The sequence below is a fragment of the Bos indicus x Bos taurus genome, chromosome 2 (assembly GCF_003369695.1).
Source record: "Bos indicus x Bos taurus breed Angus x Brahman F1 hybrid chromosome 2, Bos_hybrid_MaternalHap_v2.0, whole genome shotgun sequence".
Lineage (NCBI taxonomy): Eukaryota > Metazoa > Chordata > Mammalia > Artiodactyla > Bovidae > Bos > Bos indicus x Bos taurus.
In genome coordinates this window covers 71,151,292-71,169,786 of record NC_040077.1, presented here as the reverse complement: position 1 = coordinate 71,169,786, position 18,495 = coordinate 71,151,292, and the positions used below count along the sequence as shown (strand labels likewise).

General features: G+C 50.6%; 1 protein-coding gene across 1 annotated transcript; it reads right to left on the bottom strand.

Annotated features, from left to right (window-relative positions):
• Positions 1-1,743: 1,743 nt before the first annotated feature.
• Positions 1,744-7,886, bottom strand: TMEM37 (transmembrane protein 37). Its single transcript, XM_027562391.1, has 2 exons — positions 7,737-7,886; positions 1,744-2,718 (listed from the first exon to the last, which is right to left on the bottom strand). The coding sequence occupies exons 1-2, from the start codon at positions 7,755-7,757 to the stop codon at positions 2,128-2,130; spliced, it is 612 nt and encodes a 203-aa protein (XP_027418192.1). The 5' UTR covers positions 7,758-7,886; the 3' UTR covers positions 1,744-2,127.
• Between the last annotated feature and the right edge of the window lie 10,609 nt (positions 7,887-18,495).

Genomic DNA, 18,495 nt, shown 5'->3' with positions numbered 1-18,495 from the left:
GGGCAGAAGAGAAACTGGTTCACCAAGGTCCTGTGACTTGACCAAGATACCCAGCTGGAAGTGGCAGCTCAGTGCAGGACTTTTGATTTTAAATCCCCAGGCTCGCTCCAAGGCTGTCTGTCTTCCCTGCTCCCAGGTCGGGATGAATGGGGGCCTGTCTCCCTGTCCTACTGGGAATTTTCATCTTATCCTTAACTCTCTGGATCTCAGTTCCCTCGCATATCAGCATTCCTTCTCTGCTGGACATGTGAAGATTAAAGGACTGAATATTTGAACCTTTTTACAAAGCACTGCCTACATGCTCAGGGAAAGCAGTGCTCAGGGAAAGCATTCGGGACAGAAGCAGAGGTGACCCCTCCCCCCAGAGTAGAGGGAAGGGCATCTTGCTGGTGGGTGGGCCCAGCTCTAGTCCTGGCTTTGGTTGACCTGGACAAGTGGCCCTGGCCCCCAACTTCTGCATCTCACCCCTGCAGACAAGGAGGTCACCCTCTCTCACCTCATAGACCACCCCTGGGGTGAAAAGGCCAGCTTGCCCATTTTCCAGGGCTAAGAATACATGTCAGCCTGTATGGTTGATATAACTTTCTCCAGAGACCCCTATGAACTCTGCATCTTCGAATCAAGAAAAAAAAATCACGAGGTATAGGCACCCAGAAAGAGGACCTGGCAGGCAGAAACCCAAACCTCATGAGGCCAGAATGAACCAGGGAAGGCCTGAGCTCATCAGGTCAGGGAGGGGCTCGGGGCTAGTATAGAATGAAATAGGCTGAGGGTGGGGAAAAAAAACCCCACCTACTGGGCAGAAAAGGGACTGAAAAGGGGGCAATTTAATGCACAAAAGTATAAAGCAGCCAGCAAGGGTGGAAATCTTCATTGGTTCCTGTCTCCTTCATCTGCAGGCCCCTGTATCTAGGCTGGTTGTTAATCATTATCCAAGGTTTGGCCAGTTCCCTGTACCCCGTGGAGTCCAGATACGTGCTCTCTGGAGTGTGTTCTAGGATCAAAAATGGTACTCTGAGGCTATCTGGCCCTGACCAAAGATGGATGCACATGCTATGTCAGAGATCCATTCATCACGTGCTCAGTTGTGTCCAACTCTTTGCAACACCATGGACTGTAGCTGCCAGGCTCCTCTGTCCATGAGGATTTTCCAGGCAAGAATACTGGAGTGGTTTACCATTTCCTCCTTCGGGAGATCTTCCCAACCCAAGGATCAAGTCTCCTGCATTGGCAGGTGGATTCTTTACTGCTTGAGCCATCGGGGAAGTCCCTACATCAAGAGGACATATTATAAGTTAGGCAGCTCTCCTGGAAGGGCTTCAGGCAGTACTCACAAGGAGAGTCCTCAGAGGGACAGCCAGCTGCTGGAAGCAGGGGGTTATCCTGGGATTTTGAGGCACCCCTAAAGGGCAGGGTTCAAATAAAGTCAAATGGTTTGAAAGCCTACTATATGCAAGCAATCCTGAACTCTGCTTCCCTGGCATGACCAAAGCTAAAGCAGGGAAAATGCAAAGGCCCTTTGAGCTGGTGGTAGAAAGTCTTAGGCACTAAGTGGACACCCTTTGCTGGAAGGATGATTCACTCTTAGTGTCCCAGGAGGCCCAGGGACCCTACAGCCCACATCCCAGCAGGTCAATAAAACAGGTGTGAACTGTGCTTCCCTGTGCAGCCGGCCTGGGCTGCAGTGACCTGCAGTGACCTGAGCTGCTTCCTGGTCTATTCCCATCCCAGGAAGGGTTCAAGTAAAGGTTTTCAAATATGTTTATTCTTGTAAAATCAACATCCTATATAACATGGCTGTGGATAAACTGGTGCAGCTGGTGGCATGGAGGCTCCCACCTGACCTCTGGGCTGCAGACCAGCTGCAAAGACCCCTGGACCACTGGCCCAAACATACCAAGGCCAAGAGGCATCAATTTGAATGTCACATGCTGGAATTAGAAAAGTCTCATCTTTTCCACCCCTCGCACTGCACAGCATTTGAGACTCAGTTCCCCAACCAGGGATCTAACCCGTGTCCCCTGCGTTGGAAGCCCAGAGAGTCTTAACCACTGGATCACCAGGGAAGTCTGGAAAAGTCCCTTCATAGGCAGGCTTTCCCGTAACTTGATGTCCTTGGAGGAGGTCCTAAACTTTTGTAGGCAGGCCCCAGGGATGCATGCTGTTGTTGATGTGGGTGATGCTGTTGATGTGCAGGCCACTGATACCATTCAGGAAGAGAAGGAAGGAAGCTGTGAAGTCGCTCCAGAACATCAGGGTGAGGCCCAAGAGCGTGACCTGGCTCCTGAGAAGGACCAGGAAGCTCAGGAGGCCCCCAAAGGAGAGAATGAATGAGATGAGTAGGAGGGTGGAGCCCATAGCCCACTTCCGCCAAGCGAGGGAGTCCTCGCACACCTGGGACACTATGAGAAACTCCAGGCCAAAGATGGCGACCACCACAGCCAAGGTGGCCACGATGCGGGCCACAACCAGGCCCGAGGCCAGCCAGGGCACCTGGGTCTGACTCAGGTCTCGGAGGCAGTGCAACTCCGTCTGGTTGGAGGCAGTGCAGAAGCGCCACAGTCCGAAGAGGTGGTCACCTGCCAGGAGCCATTCGCCATCGCAGATGGAGATGGAGGAGAGGACCACAGCCAGGGACGTACACAGGGTGATGAGGGCTCGGGTGAAGGACTCAAAGAAGGACCGGTGGGGCCCCCTTTGGCCCAGCAGCCTCTGTGCCTGGAAGACAGCATGGGGCAACATGTCAGGGAGGGCCCCCTGCCACACCCCACCAGCCTCTTCAGGGAGGACCCACAACATGCGGTTCAGATTCCCACTGCCACTGGAACCCTTCTCCCATCCAGCCTGCTCCCGGCCCACCCTCCATTCAAGACCTATAAGCATTGTCTGTGGATCCAGTTATTTATCAGGTAAAGAGTTCCCTGCCCTTTCTTTAATGATTTTATAATGAATAAAAAGCCCAAATTCCATTTGCCTGTCTATACTCTTTAGCCTGTCCTGAAGTCAGAAAACCTGTTTGACCTGGCTGTTGTGACCTTGAGCCAGCAGGCAGCCTTGGTTTCTTTATATGCAAAACAAGAACACTACACAGAGTTATTAGCACATCAGTGATGGTTTCCTCCCCTGGCTCCTGGTCTCCCCTAGTTTCATCCAAATCTGTACCTTCTGAACTTGCCAGGACCCAGGTGCTCAGTGATGTTTGCACTTTACCCTTTAGTCTGGCTTAGCCTGTACCCCACCCAGAACATGCCACCACTAAGTATTCCAGCAGCTTCTGGGGTTGGAAGGGGAGTCCCTGGGGCTCCCCTTCAGTCTCTGGTTTCAGCCCTGAAAAGTGCACTGTCCTCTCTCCTGGCAACCTGGGCCAAGCGCCCAGTGAGGTGTCTCTTGTTACAACCCCGAGGCACCCTCCAGTCACAGTCCCCCAACCCAGAAGCAAAAGGAATGCTTCAAAGAGTAGCAGGCCTTAGATGGCCCACAAGCCCTCCCAGAGCATCCTCCCCACCACCCTGTTCAGGCACAGGGCCCTCTTCCCATGCTGAGGACAAACCTAGAACTTTCTTCCTCACCTACTGGCTCTTCTACTTGAAAGGCTCTTCTGGCTGCCCCCCTTTCTCCATTCTTCATATCTCGACTGAAACAGCTCTGTAACCACCCAACGCAGAAGGGACTCCCTCTGGTCACTCTCAGAGGAACCGTTCTGGCAAGTTACCTATTTCTGTCTGAATAGTGGTTGTGTATTATTGACTGTCTCACTCAGAGACTGAGGTCTCCAGGAGGCCAGGGCCTTTCCCTAGCACCTGGCACTGTGCTCAAGAGCCATGAGATAAATGAACGTCAAGTTTGCAACCACTGCCACTTTCACCCGAAGCTCCCTTTAAACCATCCCCTGCCCAGTCCTAAATTATGTCCTTTACAGTGAGTGTGGAAGCAGCCCAGGTTACACCTTGGTTTGGGAGGTAAGCAAAGCAGAAAACTCAAAACTAGCGTGATGATCACTGCTAGGGAAACCAACCAAAAGGGGACTCTAGGGTCAGCCCTACCCACGTGCAAACGGAGGCTTCCAGAGGCAGGCCTGGGCCACCCCCTCAGTGAGGGGCAGAAAACAAGGCCACGCTCCTGGGAGACCCTGTGGTCAGAGCCCCAGCAGGAACATCAGGCTGCCTGCTAACCTGCCCACCTTAGCAGCCCCAGGGGTACAGGAAAGAATCCTGTTTGCTTTCAGCACTTTTGCCTAAGTTAGGATCCCATTTCACCCTTAAACCCAAGTCTGGACTTCCCTGGTGGTACAGTGGATAAGAATCTGCTTGCCAATGCAGGGGACAAGCATTCAATCCCTGGTCTTGGACAGTTCCACATGCCAGAAGAACTAAGCCCGAGTGCCACAATTAAGCCTAGAGCCTGTGCTCCACAAGAGAAGTTACTGCAATGAGATGCCTGGGCACCGCGATCAAGAGTAGCCTCTAGGCTCGCCACCACTTAAAAAAAGAAGGAATAGCTGCTTTTTCATTAAAAAAAAAAAAAAAAGGAACAAACTAGTCTGGTGGAGTAGGAAACTTCATGGGGGGTATGCAAAGATGGCAACTGTCACAGAGGCCAAGGGACCTGCCCAAGAGCATTGACCTATGTCACAGTAAAGCCTGGCATAGCGGCTCAACAGCTGTATCATGTGCGGGGGTTGGGGTGGGGATGCATGCTACCAATAAATACTGACTTGGGCCATCGTGTGAGGGGCTCAGCATGATGGTGAGGAAAAGGAGTGGGGGGGACTGAGGGACACCCAAGGACACTGATGCAGATCCAGACATAAAGGCAGCCTGGTGTGCTGTAAAGAGCATTCAGGAGGGAATCTAGGCTGTGGTTCTCAAACCATGTCTCCTTGTCTCTTAGCAGGGGGAGGGGGCCCCTCACTTCAATCCATCAGATCTCTTTTTCCTGCCAGAGCCACTGGGAATCTGAGTCTGTACTGGATTTCAATAGAAAATTTAGCTCTACTGCTAGGAAAACCAAGGGAGCTTTGAAACCTCTGATTACAAACCACAAAGGTGTTTGTCTTTGCAACAAGGTTTATTAGCCCCCTTGACTCTTGTTTCTCATCTACATTCTGTAGGGGTTAGTGACCGCTGCAGGAAAGCATAGCCATGAAGGCACCTCGCGAGGTTATAACACCCCTAGAGGTTGTTAAGTTTGTAGGATGGGAAAACCCCAGACGCAGGCAACAAGTCACAAGAATACAGCACCCAGAGGCCTTTTGACCTTGGACATCATACTGTCTGGAGAAAAAGCACATGCCGTCCTGTGCTCAGCCCCACCTGTCCTGGGCACAGATTGGACTTTAATCTTTAGGCTCTCAGACATTCAGAAAGACAGCTGACATCAGGTCATTTTCCCCCTCCCATCCCAAAGTAGGGCATCATTCAAACTCTGACACCAATAAAACTCCCAAGGATTAAATGAGATTATGTATATAAAGATGCTTGGCACATGAGCAGTCCTGATTTACCACAGCCTAGTCCTAATATTAGGAATAATAAGGTATCTTGAGTCCTCATTCCCTACCACTGCCCCCCACACCTGAGCTTTGAGCCATCTAAGGCCTGAAATCCTCTCCTGGAGGGCAGTTGAGCCTCACCATGGTCAGTGGAAGGTTTGTGGACCACCCAGGATGAGGGCAGTTGAGCCCTGTCCCTGATACTGCCCTGCCCAGCTCTGTGACCTTGGGCAAGTCACTTTAGTCTCAGGGCCTGGACTTGCTCCACTAAAAAAAAAAAAAAAGGAAGAGGCATTTTCCCTTTTCATCCAGCTCCCTGAATGTGACCTGTAGAACAGTGTCACTTGACACTCTTGGGCTGCTGAGTCCACTGCCAAGATCCTGTCTTCCTCTACAACTCAGGACCCCATCTGATTCCATCCACCCCTAAGTAGACACTCTGGGCTGCTCACTACTCATTCTTCACATTACCCCTCCCTCCTTATTTGCCCCAACCCCCGACTGCTCACTTAGCCCAAGGCCAGGTCAGGCCCTTCTCCTCATCAGCTGGAAATCCATCTGTGCTCAGCCACTGAGTCGCGTCCCACTCTTTGGGACCTCACTGATTGTAGCCAGGCTCCTCTGTCCCTGTGATTCTCTAGGCAAGAGTACTGGAATGGGTTGCCATTTCAGTACTGGAATGAGCTTCCCCCACCCGGGATCAACCTGGGTCTCCTGATGGGCAGGTGGATTTTTTTTTTTTTTTACCACTGAGCCACACAGAAAATCCCTTCTACAGCTTCCTAAACAGTAAGCCCATTCACGCCAGCATGACCCCAGGACACTGGTCAGAGAGGTACAGGAGCCAGTCTGCTTGGTTTTTAGCTCTTTGACAAGTTATTTATCCCTGGAGATAACTAGTCCTGCTTCTGCCCTCATGGTGGAGCTGAACCGAGTTCTGAACACCGCAACTGCATAGAACAGTCCCAAGCCTGTGGTTCAGTGTTAAGTTCTCCTAAGTGTCAGCGACTGTCTTCAAACACAGCCCGCGCCCCCAACCCCGCCCTGCCAGCCGACAGTAGCGCTCCAGGGTTTTAACTTCATCTTTTCCGCCCACCCCCAACCCCCTTCTCCATCCTTCGCTAAAAATCAAGTCCTTCAACCTGGCTACCAGTCTTCCTGCCCCTCCCAGCCCGGCAAGAAGCTCTCCCCCAGCCCTTAATCCTGTCGCAGTTTCTAATCTAGCACTCACTTCCCGGGACCCATCTAAATCCTGTTTGCAAGTTCTCTCCCCAGCTGGGCCGCCGGCTCTTCGAGGCGGGACCACACCAGATCCCACCCTCCACGCAGAAGGTCCGGAGGCAGACCGGTCGGGACTTCAGATTATGCCCAGAACAGTAGGGAGTAACTCGCTGCATCCCGCTCTCGGGCTGCTGAATCCCAGCCGCAGGAGGTTTGCGGGCGGCTTGTGGGTGGAGTTTCTCCTGTTCGGGCCAAGTCTGGCTCTCACTCGCTTCTGGGGCTGAGCTGGCCGCCACCTCCAGGTCACTTCACCTGAGCCTCAGTCTCCGCACCTGTAAACTGGGCGGAGCTCTGGGGTCAGTGCTGTGGCGCTCTGAGCGCTCGCGGGCTGAGTTTGCTGGGCTCTGACCGCCAGGACCATCAGGTCGGGACACGCGTGGGCGGGACGCGTCTGCTATGGAGGCTCGGCTGCCGGGTAGGAGAATTGTACTCCCGAGGGGCGGAGGGAGACGGGCAGGTTCTCCAGCAAACGCCTCGCATCACTGGGAAACCTCATCTCTGCAATGCCGGCCCCTCACCTCACTACAGTCTGTTTCCAGGTTTCCGCGCGTCCCAGCGAATCCACCCCCGTCCCCGTCCCCCCAAAAGTCAACTTTGCGGAGGGGAGATGGTATTTTTGGCCTGGGTTCAGGAAAGTTCTGGCTTCCTGAGACATGCCTTCTCCTCTGAGGAGCGAACCTCACTCTACAAGTGGATTCCGTCCATTCTCTGCCCCCAAAGCGCCCCCTTTTAAGAGGGACCCTTCTGTTAAACCTAACCGATGGAAACAGAGAACCCCAAAGAGAAGTAAGACAACCCCCCGACCCCGAGACTTTTGGGAGCCTCGGGTGTGCGAAGGACCCAAGCGACAAGACCGAGCCACAGAACAGTGCTGGGGTGGAAGAGTGGTCCGAGGTGGCTTCCTGACTATCCCTCGGACCCTGGCAGGGCACTCCTACCGCTCTCACCGCGGCCGCTCGCTCACCTGAACGCCGAGGGCTGTCATCCCGCACCCGGGCTCTTCGCGAACTCCCGCCAGCTGCCTCCACGATCCCTAGCGCAGATCTGCTGAGGCAGACCCTCGCGGCTTGGGAATTTTCTTCTCAGGGGGCGGCGCCGGGGCGCAGGGTGGGTCGGAGGGCGGGGCGGGAGAAGGGCGGAGCGGGGAAGGGAAGGGAGGGGAGGGGCGGCGAGGAGAGGGAGGGGCGGCGAGGAGACCCGGGACGGGGAGGAGAGGGAGGGGCGGCGAGGAGAGGGAGGGGCGGCGAGGAGAAGGGAGACGGGGAGGAGACGGGGGACGGGGAGGAGAGGGAGGGGCGGCGAGGAGACTGGGGACGGGGAGGAGACTGGGGACGGGGAGGAGACTGGGGACGGGGAGGAGAGGGAGGGGCGGCGAGGAGAGGGAGGGGCGGCGAGGAGACGGTGGATGGGGAGGAGAGGGAGGGGCGGGGAGGGGCCCTGGGTATCAGCAAGCTGCTGGCCGGGCTGCTGGCGGGGCTGCTGGCGGGGCTGCTCCCCCCCGCCGGGGCCCCTGGGTGGACGCTGAATCAGCAGGGCCGCGGGAAGGAGCCACCGGGGAGGTGTGGGAGGCCAGGACACGGCCTAGAAGCGTAGGCTGGGGCTGCGGACCCGCGAAGTCCAGGCCTGGAGTTATTCCCTCGCTCTGAGGATTGCTGTGCGCCCGCCACCGATTTCCCAACGGCCAGGACAGCGCAGGCGGAAGGCCAGAGACCCAGGACCGGATTCAGCCCCAGCGTGTCCACCTGAGCGTCAGGAGAGGCAGAGGCGTCTAGACCGCAGCGCCCGCCTGGGCTTTGCGGCTTCCAGCACCTTGTACTGTGTGATCCCGGGCTCTTGTTTTTGTCTCTGTTATTCAGTCGCTAAGTTGTGTTTGATTCTTTGCGACTGGACGGACTGCAGCACGGCAGGCTTCCCTGTCCATCACCATCTCCCAGAGTTTGCTCAAACTCATGTCCATTGAGTCGATGACTCCATCCAACCATCTCATCCTCTGTCGCCGCCTCCTTCTACCTTCAATCTTTCTTAGCATCAGGGTCTTTTCCAGTGAGTCGGCTTTTCTCATCAGATGGTCAAAGCATTGGAGCTTCCTCATCAGTCCTTCTAATGAATATTTAGGATTGATTTCCTTTAGTATTTGGACTTCCCTGGTGGCTCAGACGGTAAAGCGTCTGCCTACAATGCAGGAGACGTGGGTTCCATCCCTGGGTCGGGAAGATGCCCTGGGGAAGAAAATGGCAACCCACTCCAGTATTCTTGCCTGGAAAATCCCATGGACAGAGTAGTCTGGTGGGATATGGTTCATGGGGTCACAAAGAGTTGGACAGGACTGAACGACTTCACTTTCACTTTTCTTTCCTTTAGGATTGACTGGTTTGATCTCTTTGGTGTCCAAGGAACTCTCAAGAGTTTTCTCCAGCACCACAATCTGAAAGCATCAATTCTTTGGCACTCAGCCTTCTTCATGGTCCAACTCTCACACCTGAACGTGACTATTGGAAAAACCATAGCTTTGACAACAGACTGTTGTTGGTAAAATGATGTCTCTGATTTTTAATATGCTGTCTATGTTTTTCATAGCTTTTCTTCCAAGGAGCAAGAATCTCTGAGCCACGGTTAATAAATGAGATAATATTCATGAAAGATCAGAGTCTTGCCAGGCCCTCAGTTAAGTGTGAAAATAGTGGAATCTTCAGGGCAGTCTTTCCTGTGTCACTTTTGTCTCCCCCAAAGGGGTTTGTACAACCCTAACCCTAATATCCCCTCCCTTTCAAAGGGAGAATGTACAACCCTGCCTGCTTCCTTGCCACCTCCTGCATGCATGCTAAATTGCTTTAGTCATGTCTGACTCTTTGTGACCCTATGGACTGTAGCCCGCCAGGCTCCTCTGCATGGGATTCTCCAGGCAAGAATACTGGAGTGGGTTGCCATGCCTTCCTCCGAGGGATCTTCCTGACCCAGGGATCTTCCTGACCCAGGGATGGAACCTGCACTTCTTTTGTCTCCTGCATTGGCAGGTGGGTTATTTACCACTAGCACCATCTGGGAAGTCACCTTGCTGCCTCAGAGACCATCGAAAAGGCAAATGACAAGGATTTCCCTGGTGGTGCAGTGGTTAAGACTCTGCACTTCCATTGCAGTGGGCATGGATCCCTGGTTGGGGAATTAAGATCCCGCATGCCAGATGGTGGTCAAAAAAGTATTAAAAGAAAACAGCAAACAGGACAAAACAAAACTCATTGTTTTTCCTGGACTCTTGACAAGGCTAGAGTTCTCAAGTCCCTGCCCCCAAAAGGGTAAATTCCCACTAAGACCTTCCCCTCCCTTCTCAGTTGTAGGAAGGTGTGTGTTGATAAACAAGGAGGGGGTTTCTCCTTAAGGTAAGGCAAGATCTCCTTTCTCCTTAACTGAGTGAAGTGAAGTTGCTCAGTTGTGTCCGACTCTTTTCGACCCCATGGACTGTAGCCTACCAGGCTCTTCCATCCATGGAATTTTCCAGGCAAGAGTACTGGAGTGGGTTGCCATTTCCTTCTCCAGGGGATCTTCCTGACCCAGGGATCTAACCCGGATCTCCTGCATTGCAGGCAGACGCTTTACCATCTGAGCCATCAGGGAAGCCCCTTAACTAAGTACGGTGAATTAAATGATTTGGCTCATTCACACAGGCAGGTAGCCCCCAGTGACTTCACTCACGTTTTTAGTTGTTGTTCATTCACTAAGTTGTGTCCATCTCTTTGTGACCTCCATGGGCTGCAGCCTGCCAGGGTCCTCTGTCCATGGAATTCTCCAGGAAAGAATACAGGAGTGGGTAGCCATTCCCTTCTCCAGGGGATCTTCCCAACCCAGGGATGGAACCCAGGTCTCCTACATTGCAGGTGGATTCTTTACCATCTGAGCCACCAGGGAAGCCCCTATCTTGAGTTTACCCAAGGGTATTTTCACTTAATGCTCCCAACCCCCTTCTCCCTGTCGGATGTTCGTCTGATTCCAGTACTGCCTAAGACACCTTGTCAAATCCCTTAACCTATCGCCCACTTTGTGCTTGCTAAGATTCTGTGTGTGATCAGGCACATTTGTGTGTATGCTGCCTGTTATGCTTTTTTGGTAAGAATAGAAAGTCTTGAATCAGTGGAAATTAGAGTGACATGTCTTGTCAGCAAGATCTCTGGAGAAGCAGAAATGACTTAAGGATAATAATGAGGAAGTGATGGTCCCCTTCCAATCATTTTATGGTCATAAGAAAGCCCAGGTTCTTCACTGATGGTCCAGTGATTAAGACTCCATGCTTCCACTCCAGGGGGCACCAGTTCAGTCCCTGGTTGGAGAACTAGATCCCATATGCTGCATGCGGCCCAAGACACAGTCAAAGTCTAGGTGGAGCTTGTGCCAAGGACCAGGTATCCAGTCTGGTCACCTGGGTGGCCCTTCCTTTGAATTAGAGGGTACCAGGGTTTCCAAGATCCCTCCACGGCACCAGTGAAACAGAAGGGAAGGGGGTAGGGCAGCCTGAGAACATGACATAAACTGGTTAGAAGCAAATGGTTCCAAGATGGTGGACAAGTCCAACTTCCACTAGATTTTGAGCCTAGTATATGTTCACTGTAACACGTTAGTTAAATGACTTACCCACAGGTGCCATGACAGTTCCAAAGCCAACCATTAAAGACCAAAAAGTGGATGATAATCTAATTCCTGGAAATCTCTTCTCCAAAGTAGTTGCAATAATCCTCCCACTCATTAGCCTGTGAAATTACTCAGTCCATTAAAGCTAATCACACATTTTGAGGCTGCTCTCACCTTCTGGGATGGCCCATACACTCTGTCTTTGGATGTGTTTTTCTCTAAATAAATCCATTTCTAGAGGAAGAGATGTTTTGACAGAAGCAGAGGTCTGAGTGAGACCATTGCTGGCACTGAAGATGAAAGGGAGCCCTTAGCCAAGGAATGAGAGCAGTCTCTAGAAACTGGAAAAGAATTTCCAGGCTTCCAGTTCAAGATGGTGGAATAGAAGGATGTGTGCTCATCACCTGCGAGAGCACCAAAATCGCAACTAGCTGTTGAACAACCAAGGACAGGAGAATGCTGGAACCCACCAAGAAAAGATACCCCAGGTCCAGGACAAAATAGAGGCTGCAGCAAGATGGTAGGAGGGGCACAATTATGATAAAATCAAATCCTACACCCACCAGGTGGATGACCCACAAACTGGAGAACAATAATACCAAAGAAGTTCTCCCACTGTTGTGAAGATTTTGAACCCCATGTCAGGCTTCCTGGTCTGGGGCACCAACATAGGGACTGGGAATCCAAGGGAATCTGACCTTGAATGCCAGAGGGATTTGAATATAGGACTTCCACAGGACTGGGAGAACACAAACAAAATCTTGCATGCACCAAGACCCAGAAGAAAGGAGCAGTGATCCTACAGGAGACTAAAGCAAAACTACATGCTAGTGTTGGAGGGTCTCCTGTGGAGGTGTGGGTCGGCAGAGGTTCACCACAGGGATGGGACCACTGGCAGCAGCAGTCTGGGAAGGTTCCCCCTTGGCATAAATCCTCTTGGAGTTTGCCATTAAGTCTACCTTAGGGCTCATAGAACCCAGGGCTGGGTCACCTCAGGCCAAAGAACTACCAGGGAGGGAGTGCAACCCCACTCATTAGCAGATAATTGGATTACAGCTTTACTGAGCAAATCCCTGCCCACCAGAGCAAGACCCAGTCACTCCCATCAGGAAGCTTACACAAACCTCTTAGCTTCTTCCATCAGAGGGCAGACAGAAGAAGCAAAAAGAACCATAGTCCCACAGAGGCTAGAACAAAAGCCACATTACAGAAAGTAAGTCAGCATGAAAAAGAAAGTTCTGTCCCAGATGAAGGGACAAAGTAAACCCCCAGAAAAACAACCAAATGAAGTGGAGATAGGCCATGTTCTAGAAAAAGAAATCAGAATAATGATAGTGAAGATGATCCAGGATCTCAGGAAAACAATGGAGAATATACAAGAAATGTTTACCCAAGACCTAGAAGAACTAAAGAACAGAGATGAATAATACACTAGAAGGAATTGATAGCAGAGTGACTGGGGCAGAAGAGCAGATAAATGGCCCAGAGGACAGAATGATGGAAATCATTGCTGCGGAACAGAATATAGAAAAACGAATGAAAAGAAATGAAGACAGCCTAAGAGACCTCTCAGACAACAATAAACACACCAACATTTGCATTATAGGGGCCCTAGAAGGAAAATAAAGACAGAAAGAGCCTGAGAAAATATTTGAAGGGATAATAGCTGAAAACTTCCCTAACATGGGAAAAGAAATAGTCAACCACGTCCAGAAAGCACAGAGAGTCCCAGACAGGATAAACCCAAGGAGGAACACACCAAGACACATAGTAATAAAACTGGCAAAAATTAAAGACAAAGATAAAAGATTAAAAACAACAAAGGAAAAATGACAAATAACATACAAGAGAACTTCCATCAGGCTATCAACTGATTTCTCAACAGAAACTCTACAAGCCAGAAGGGAATGGCATGATATATTTAAAGTGGTGAAAGGGAAGAATCTACAACCAAGAACACTCTACCCAGCAAGACTCTAGTTCAGATTTGATGGAGAAACCAAAAGCTTTCCAGACAAGTAAAAGTTAAGAGAATTCAGCACCACCAAACCAGCTTTACAACAAAGGCTAAAGGAACTCCTCTGGCAGGAAACACAAGAGAAGGAAAAGACCTACAGAAAGTAAACCCCAATTAAGAAAATGGTAATAGGATCATACATATTGATAATTACCTTAAATGTAAATGGATTAAATGCACCAACCAAAAGACATAGCCTGGCTAAGTGGATGAAAACACGTGCATGTATACACTTCCACTTACCACATTACTCTGCTTGACCCCCCAAATTGTAGGTAATTATTTTATATTGTTAAGTTAATCATGTTCCCATTATGGCTTGCAATTGTAATTATCTTTTATGTTTTTGTCTGGCTGTTGATTGTGAGAGCTTCCCTGGTGGCTCAGGTGGTAAAGAATGTGTCTGCAATGCAGGAGACCTGGGCTTGATCCCTGGGTTGGGGAAGATCTCCTGGAGGAGGTCGTGGCAACCCACTCCACTATTCTTGCCTGGAGAATCCCTGTGAACAGAGAAGGGAGTCTGGTGGGCTACAGTTCATGGGGTTGCAAAGAATTGGACACGACTGAGTGACTAAGCAGAGCACACTGATTGTGAAAATTGATAAAGGTCTTTTACTATTGTGATTATGTAACTATTAGTCACTTAATACCATTGTTTCATGATTGGTCAACAGAAAAATAGTAGAACCCTATATAAACTATCATTTAATAGAAAAACCTGTAATCACTTTTTAAAATTCAGATGCATATCAGAATTATCTTGGAATTAAAAAAAAAAAAGCCAGAAAAAAAGAAAAAGCCCAGGTATTGCTTTTTCTCTCCAGAGCTCCAGATATGTTTCTAATGAGCAGCCAAGGACTGGACTATATGACACTTTTTTACTTTTATCTAGTTTCTTTCACTTTTTCTATTTCATATTCAGTGCTCCCATTTTGTTTAGTTTATGTTTTCTAGCTTCTCCATCTCTTTCTCTCTCTCTCTCTTTTGGATGTTCTTTCTCAAGACTTTATCAAGCATAGTATAAAAGCTTTTATATACATATATGTAAGTAGTATATATAATACATATTTTAGAAAGCTTATGAATTTTTGCCTGACTAAAAAATTATGTCATTTTGATTCCACTTGTTGGACAGTATGAATAGAATGCTGCTGCTGCTGCTGCTAAGTCAAATCAGTCATGTCCGACTCTGTGCGACCCCATAGATGGCAGCCCACCGGGCTCCCCCGTCCCTGGGATTCTCCAGGCAAGAACACTGGAATGGGTTGCCATTTCCTTCTCCAATGCATGAAAGTGAAAAGTGAAAGTGAAGTCGCTCAGTCGTGTCCGACTCTTAGCGATCCCATGGACTGCTGCCTACCAGGTTCCTCTATCCATGGAAGTTTCCAGGCAAGAGTACTGAAGTGGGTCGCCAGTGCCTTCTCCAATAGAATGCTAGATTTCTAATTAAAAAAATAGATATGCAGCAAGCGACAAACATTTACTGTATAGCATGGGGAACTATAGTCAATACCTATAATGGAAAATAAGCAGAAAAAAAATATATGTGTATATGTATAACTGAATCACCTTGCTGTACACCTGAAACATTGTAAGTCAGTTATACTTCAATAAAGAATATATATTAAGAAAGAAGAAATTAATCCACTTCTTTCCTATAACTTTGTCTCTCACCAAATTCTTTCTGTGATGAGACATGAAGAACTTTCATCAAATCCTGAAACCAGGTGTGTGACCTTAGTTGGGAGACTGGGTTTTGACTGGGTTCGAGTCCTGGCCACGTGGGTTCAAGTCCCAACCTGAGTTGCATGGTTTCACCAGGTCTGAGCAGAGCAGCTTGGCAGTGCCCACTGCATTCCCAGGTGAGACAGTGAGAGGCTGACAATCCACTCAGCAGGAGGTGACTGTCTGGAGGGGCAGTGTTTCCCAGTGCGGGGTGGAAGGAGGGAGTTGGCAGGGGCAGAGGTGCGGGGGAATGAGAGGGTGGGCCCTTCAGGGGTGAAATCCAGAACAGCCTGGCGTGAGTGGTGGGAGAGCAGAGAAGCTACCTTCTTGCTTGGCTCTCTCTGCCTTTTCTCCACCTGTCCTACTTCTAGGCCTGGCCAGTGTCAGGGAAAGAGGACTAGTATAAAGAAAGCAAGGATGTGGCCCCCACTTGCCCCTCTGACCACTCTTGTCTGATGAGAAAGACTCAGGCACTTGTCTTATAACAGAACATTCCAAGGCAAGGGCACAGGTATCATTTAATGACTCAACCGGTTCAGTCAGCAAGTACCGCCCACCTCCAGACCATCTTACTCTAGGCTGCTTCCTCTGCCGGAAATGTACTTCCTCAAAATCCTCACATCTAAGACCTACCACCTCACCCCCTGCCGTGATCACCTAGTCTGAAACAGAGCTCCTTTGTCCTCTTTTCGCTTCCCCCTTCCCACCCCCCTACCCCCCACACATGTCTCCTCTCCCTCCACTGTGTAAACTCCAAGAGGCCAAGGACTCTGCCGTGTTCACTATTGTATCCCTGGTGCCTAGGACAGAGCCAGGCACATGTGTTGTTGTTTAGTTGCTAAATCTTGTCTCTTTGTGACCCTGTGGACTATAGCATGCCAGGCTCCTCTGTCCTCCACTATCTCCCAGAGTTTTCTCAAATTTGTGTCCATTGAGTCTGTGATGCTGTCTAACCATCTCATCCTCTGCCACCCCCTTCTCCTTTTGCCTCCAATCTTTCCTAGCATCAAGGTCTTTTCCAATGAGTCAGTTCTTCACATCAGGTGGCCAAAGTACTGGAGCTTCAACTTTAGCAACAGGCACCTAGTAGGAGCTCAATAAATATTGAATATATGGATGAGTTAACTGTATACCTATTGTGTTTCCACTGTCCTGGCTAATCAGAGACAAAGAAGAAAAAGACAAAGTTCCTGTTGGGGTAAGATGCTTGGGTTTTAGGGTCAAAATCTGCCTCCCCTTCATTTCTGCTTCCTCCCCAGCCTCCCCAGTTCAGGCCCACATCCTCCTCCTGTCTGTTCCCTCATATCCTGGTCCATACCATCCTCTTATGTCTCCAGCTCTAGGCTCCAGCACTTCTAATGTGGATGATGTTTAACAGCCTCCAGCTGGACCTCCCTGCCTCCACTCTCGACCTCCCTGCCTCCCCTCTCAACCTCCTCTGTCCCTACATGCAGCTTCCCATTCCCTCCTTCCCAAGGCCCATGAGGCTGCTGGCTGCTCTACCCTCGGAGCCTCATGCTCCTGGCTGGCTCCAGGTGCATGTGCCCACCGGCACCCTGAGTGGGGAGCTCTGTCCAGTCTTAGGCTTCCTATGTTCATGGTCCCCTGGTGTAACAGGCCTTCCCTGGTGACAGCTGGACAGGCTGTCACCTCTTCAAGGACTTCCTTTGACTTCACCAGCCAGAGTAGCAGATTCCCCACTATTGCCTCTGGGTCTCCCTGGGTATCTGCCACACCTCATCTTGTAGACCCTGTGCCCCAGCTCCTCAAAGGAGAAAACCCCAGGGCAGGGGCCTACTAAATGTCAAAGTGGAGCCACCTGCCCCATCTAAGCTTCCTTGGGGTCAGGGGTCATTCCACACTCTGTGCCAGGCAGTTGGCTGGACTCTACACACCCACTGCTCCCGTCCACTCCCATGACCCTCGCAACACCAAGAAGGACCAACCCCCAACACTTGAGCCTGTTACTTTTGTATTTTTTTCTTTTCTTTTGTATATATTATCTCTCTCTTTAAAAAAATTTTTTTTATTGAAGTACTGTTGATTTACAATGCTGTAGACCTTCATATTCTCTTGATCATTAGCTAAACTTCCCTACTTGTCTGTTTCCCTCTCTAAAACACAACACACAACCTTAGCACTAGGTCTCTCTCTCACCCCTGCATGCCCATTGCAAGAGCAGGGACTGGTCCATACAGCTTGCTATTTGATGAAGCAGCCTCAGATGCACTGTGGGCAAATCACTTCTCTTCTGTGAGCCTCAGCTTTCTGTCAAATGGGAAAACACATCCTTCTTGGTATTGTGAGGGTCGTGGGAGTGGACGGGAGCAGTGGGTGTGCAGAGTCCAGCCAACTGCCTGGCACAGAGTGTGGAATGACCCCTGACCCCAAGGAAGCTTAGATGGGGCAGGCGGCTCCACTTTGACATTTAGTAGGCCCCTGCCCTGGGGTTTTCTCCTTTGAGGAGCTGGGGCACAGGGTCTACAAGATGAGGTGTGGCAGATACCCAGGGAGACCCAGAGGCAATACTGGGGAGTCTGTTAGGAGTTGCCTAGTTCACTGGACAGTGTCAAAGCTGATGACTATTTCTGCCTGCTTTAAGCCTGGATGTCGGGTCCCTCCAACTCTCACCTGCCTTAAGGGTCAGCCCCCTTGCCTGACCCCTGCCCTCCCCATCATCTCCCCACGACTCTGCCCTCACTCACCAGGTCTTCCTCTTCTCCTAGCCCCCTCCTCATCCCCTCCATGCCAGACCTCCCCTGCACTTTGCCTTCTCTTCCTCAAGCTCCAGCCCCACATTCTGGCCTCCTCCAGGGTGCCTGATTGCAACACAGACTTTGTTTACTGCATTCTAGTGGCCCAGGGGCTTCTCTGCCTGCCCTGGGGTTTTACTCTATAGCACGTACCCCATGGCCAGGAGGGCAGCAGGTGTGAGAGACCCAGGGCATCAGTGATGGTGACGGGAGGTGGGTGAGGGGACAGAACTGACCAGTGGAAGGGATGAATGAATGAAGCAGGAACCAGACATCTTACCTGAGCATCCCTGTATATCAGAACCACCTCTCTGCCATGTTGTCCGAAGGTGAAAGGGAGTGATGTAGGTGGGCTTGGAGGATGGTCTTTCTGTAGGGTCTCCCCTTTCTAAATTCAAGTCTGCCCTTAAAAATGGGTACCCCTTCAGGGCACCAGTACCTGCATATTTCCAGGCAGAGTGAGAGAGACTTCGAGCACCTTCTGTCTCTCTTTTTTTTTTTTTGGCTATACCGCAGGGCCTGGGGGATCTTAAGTTCCCAGACCAGGGATTGAACCCGTTTCCCTGAAGTGGAAGCGTAGAGTCTTAACCACAGGACCACCAGAGAAG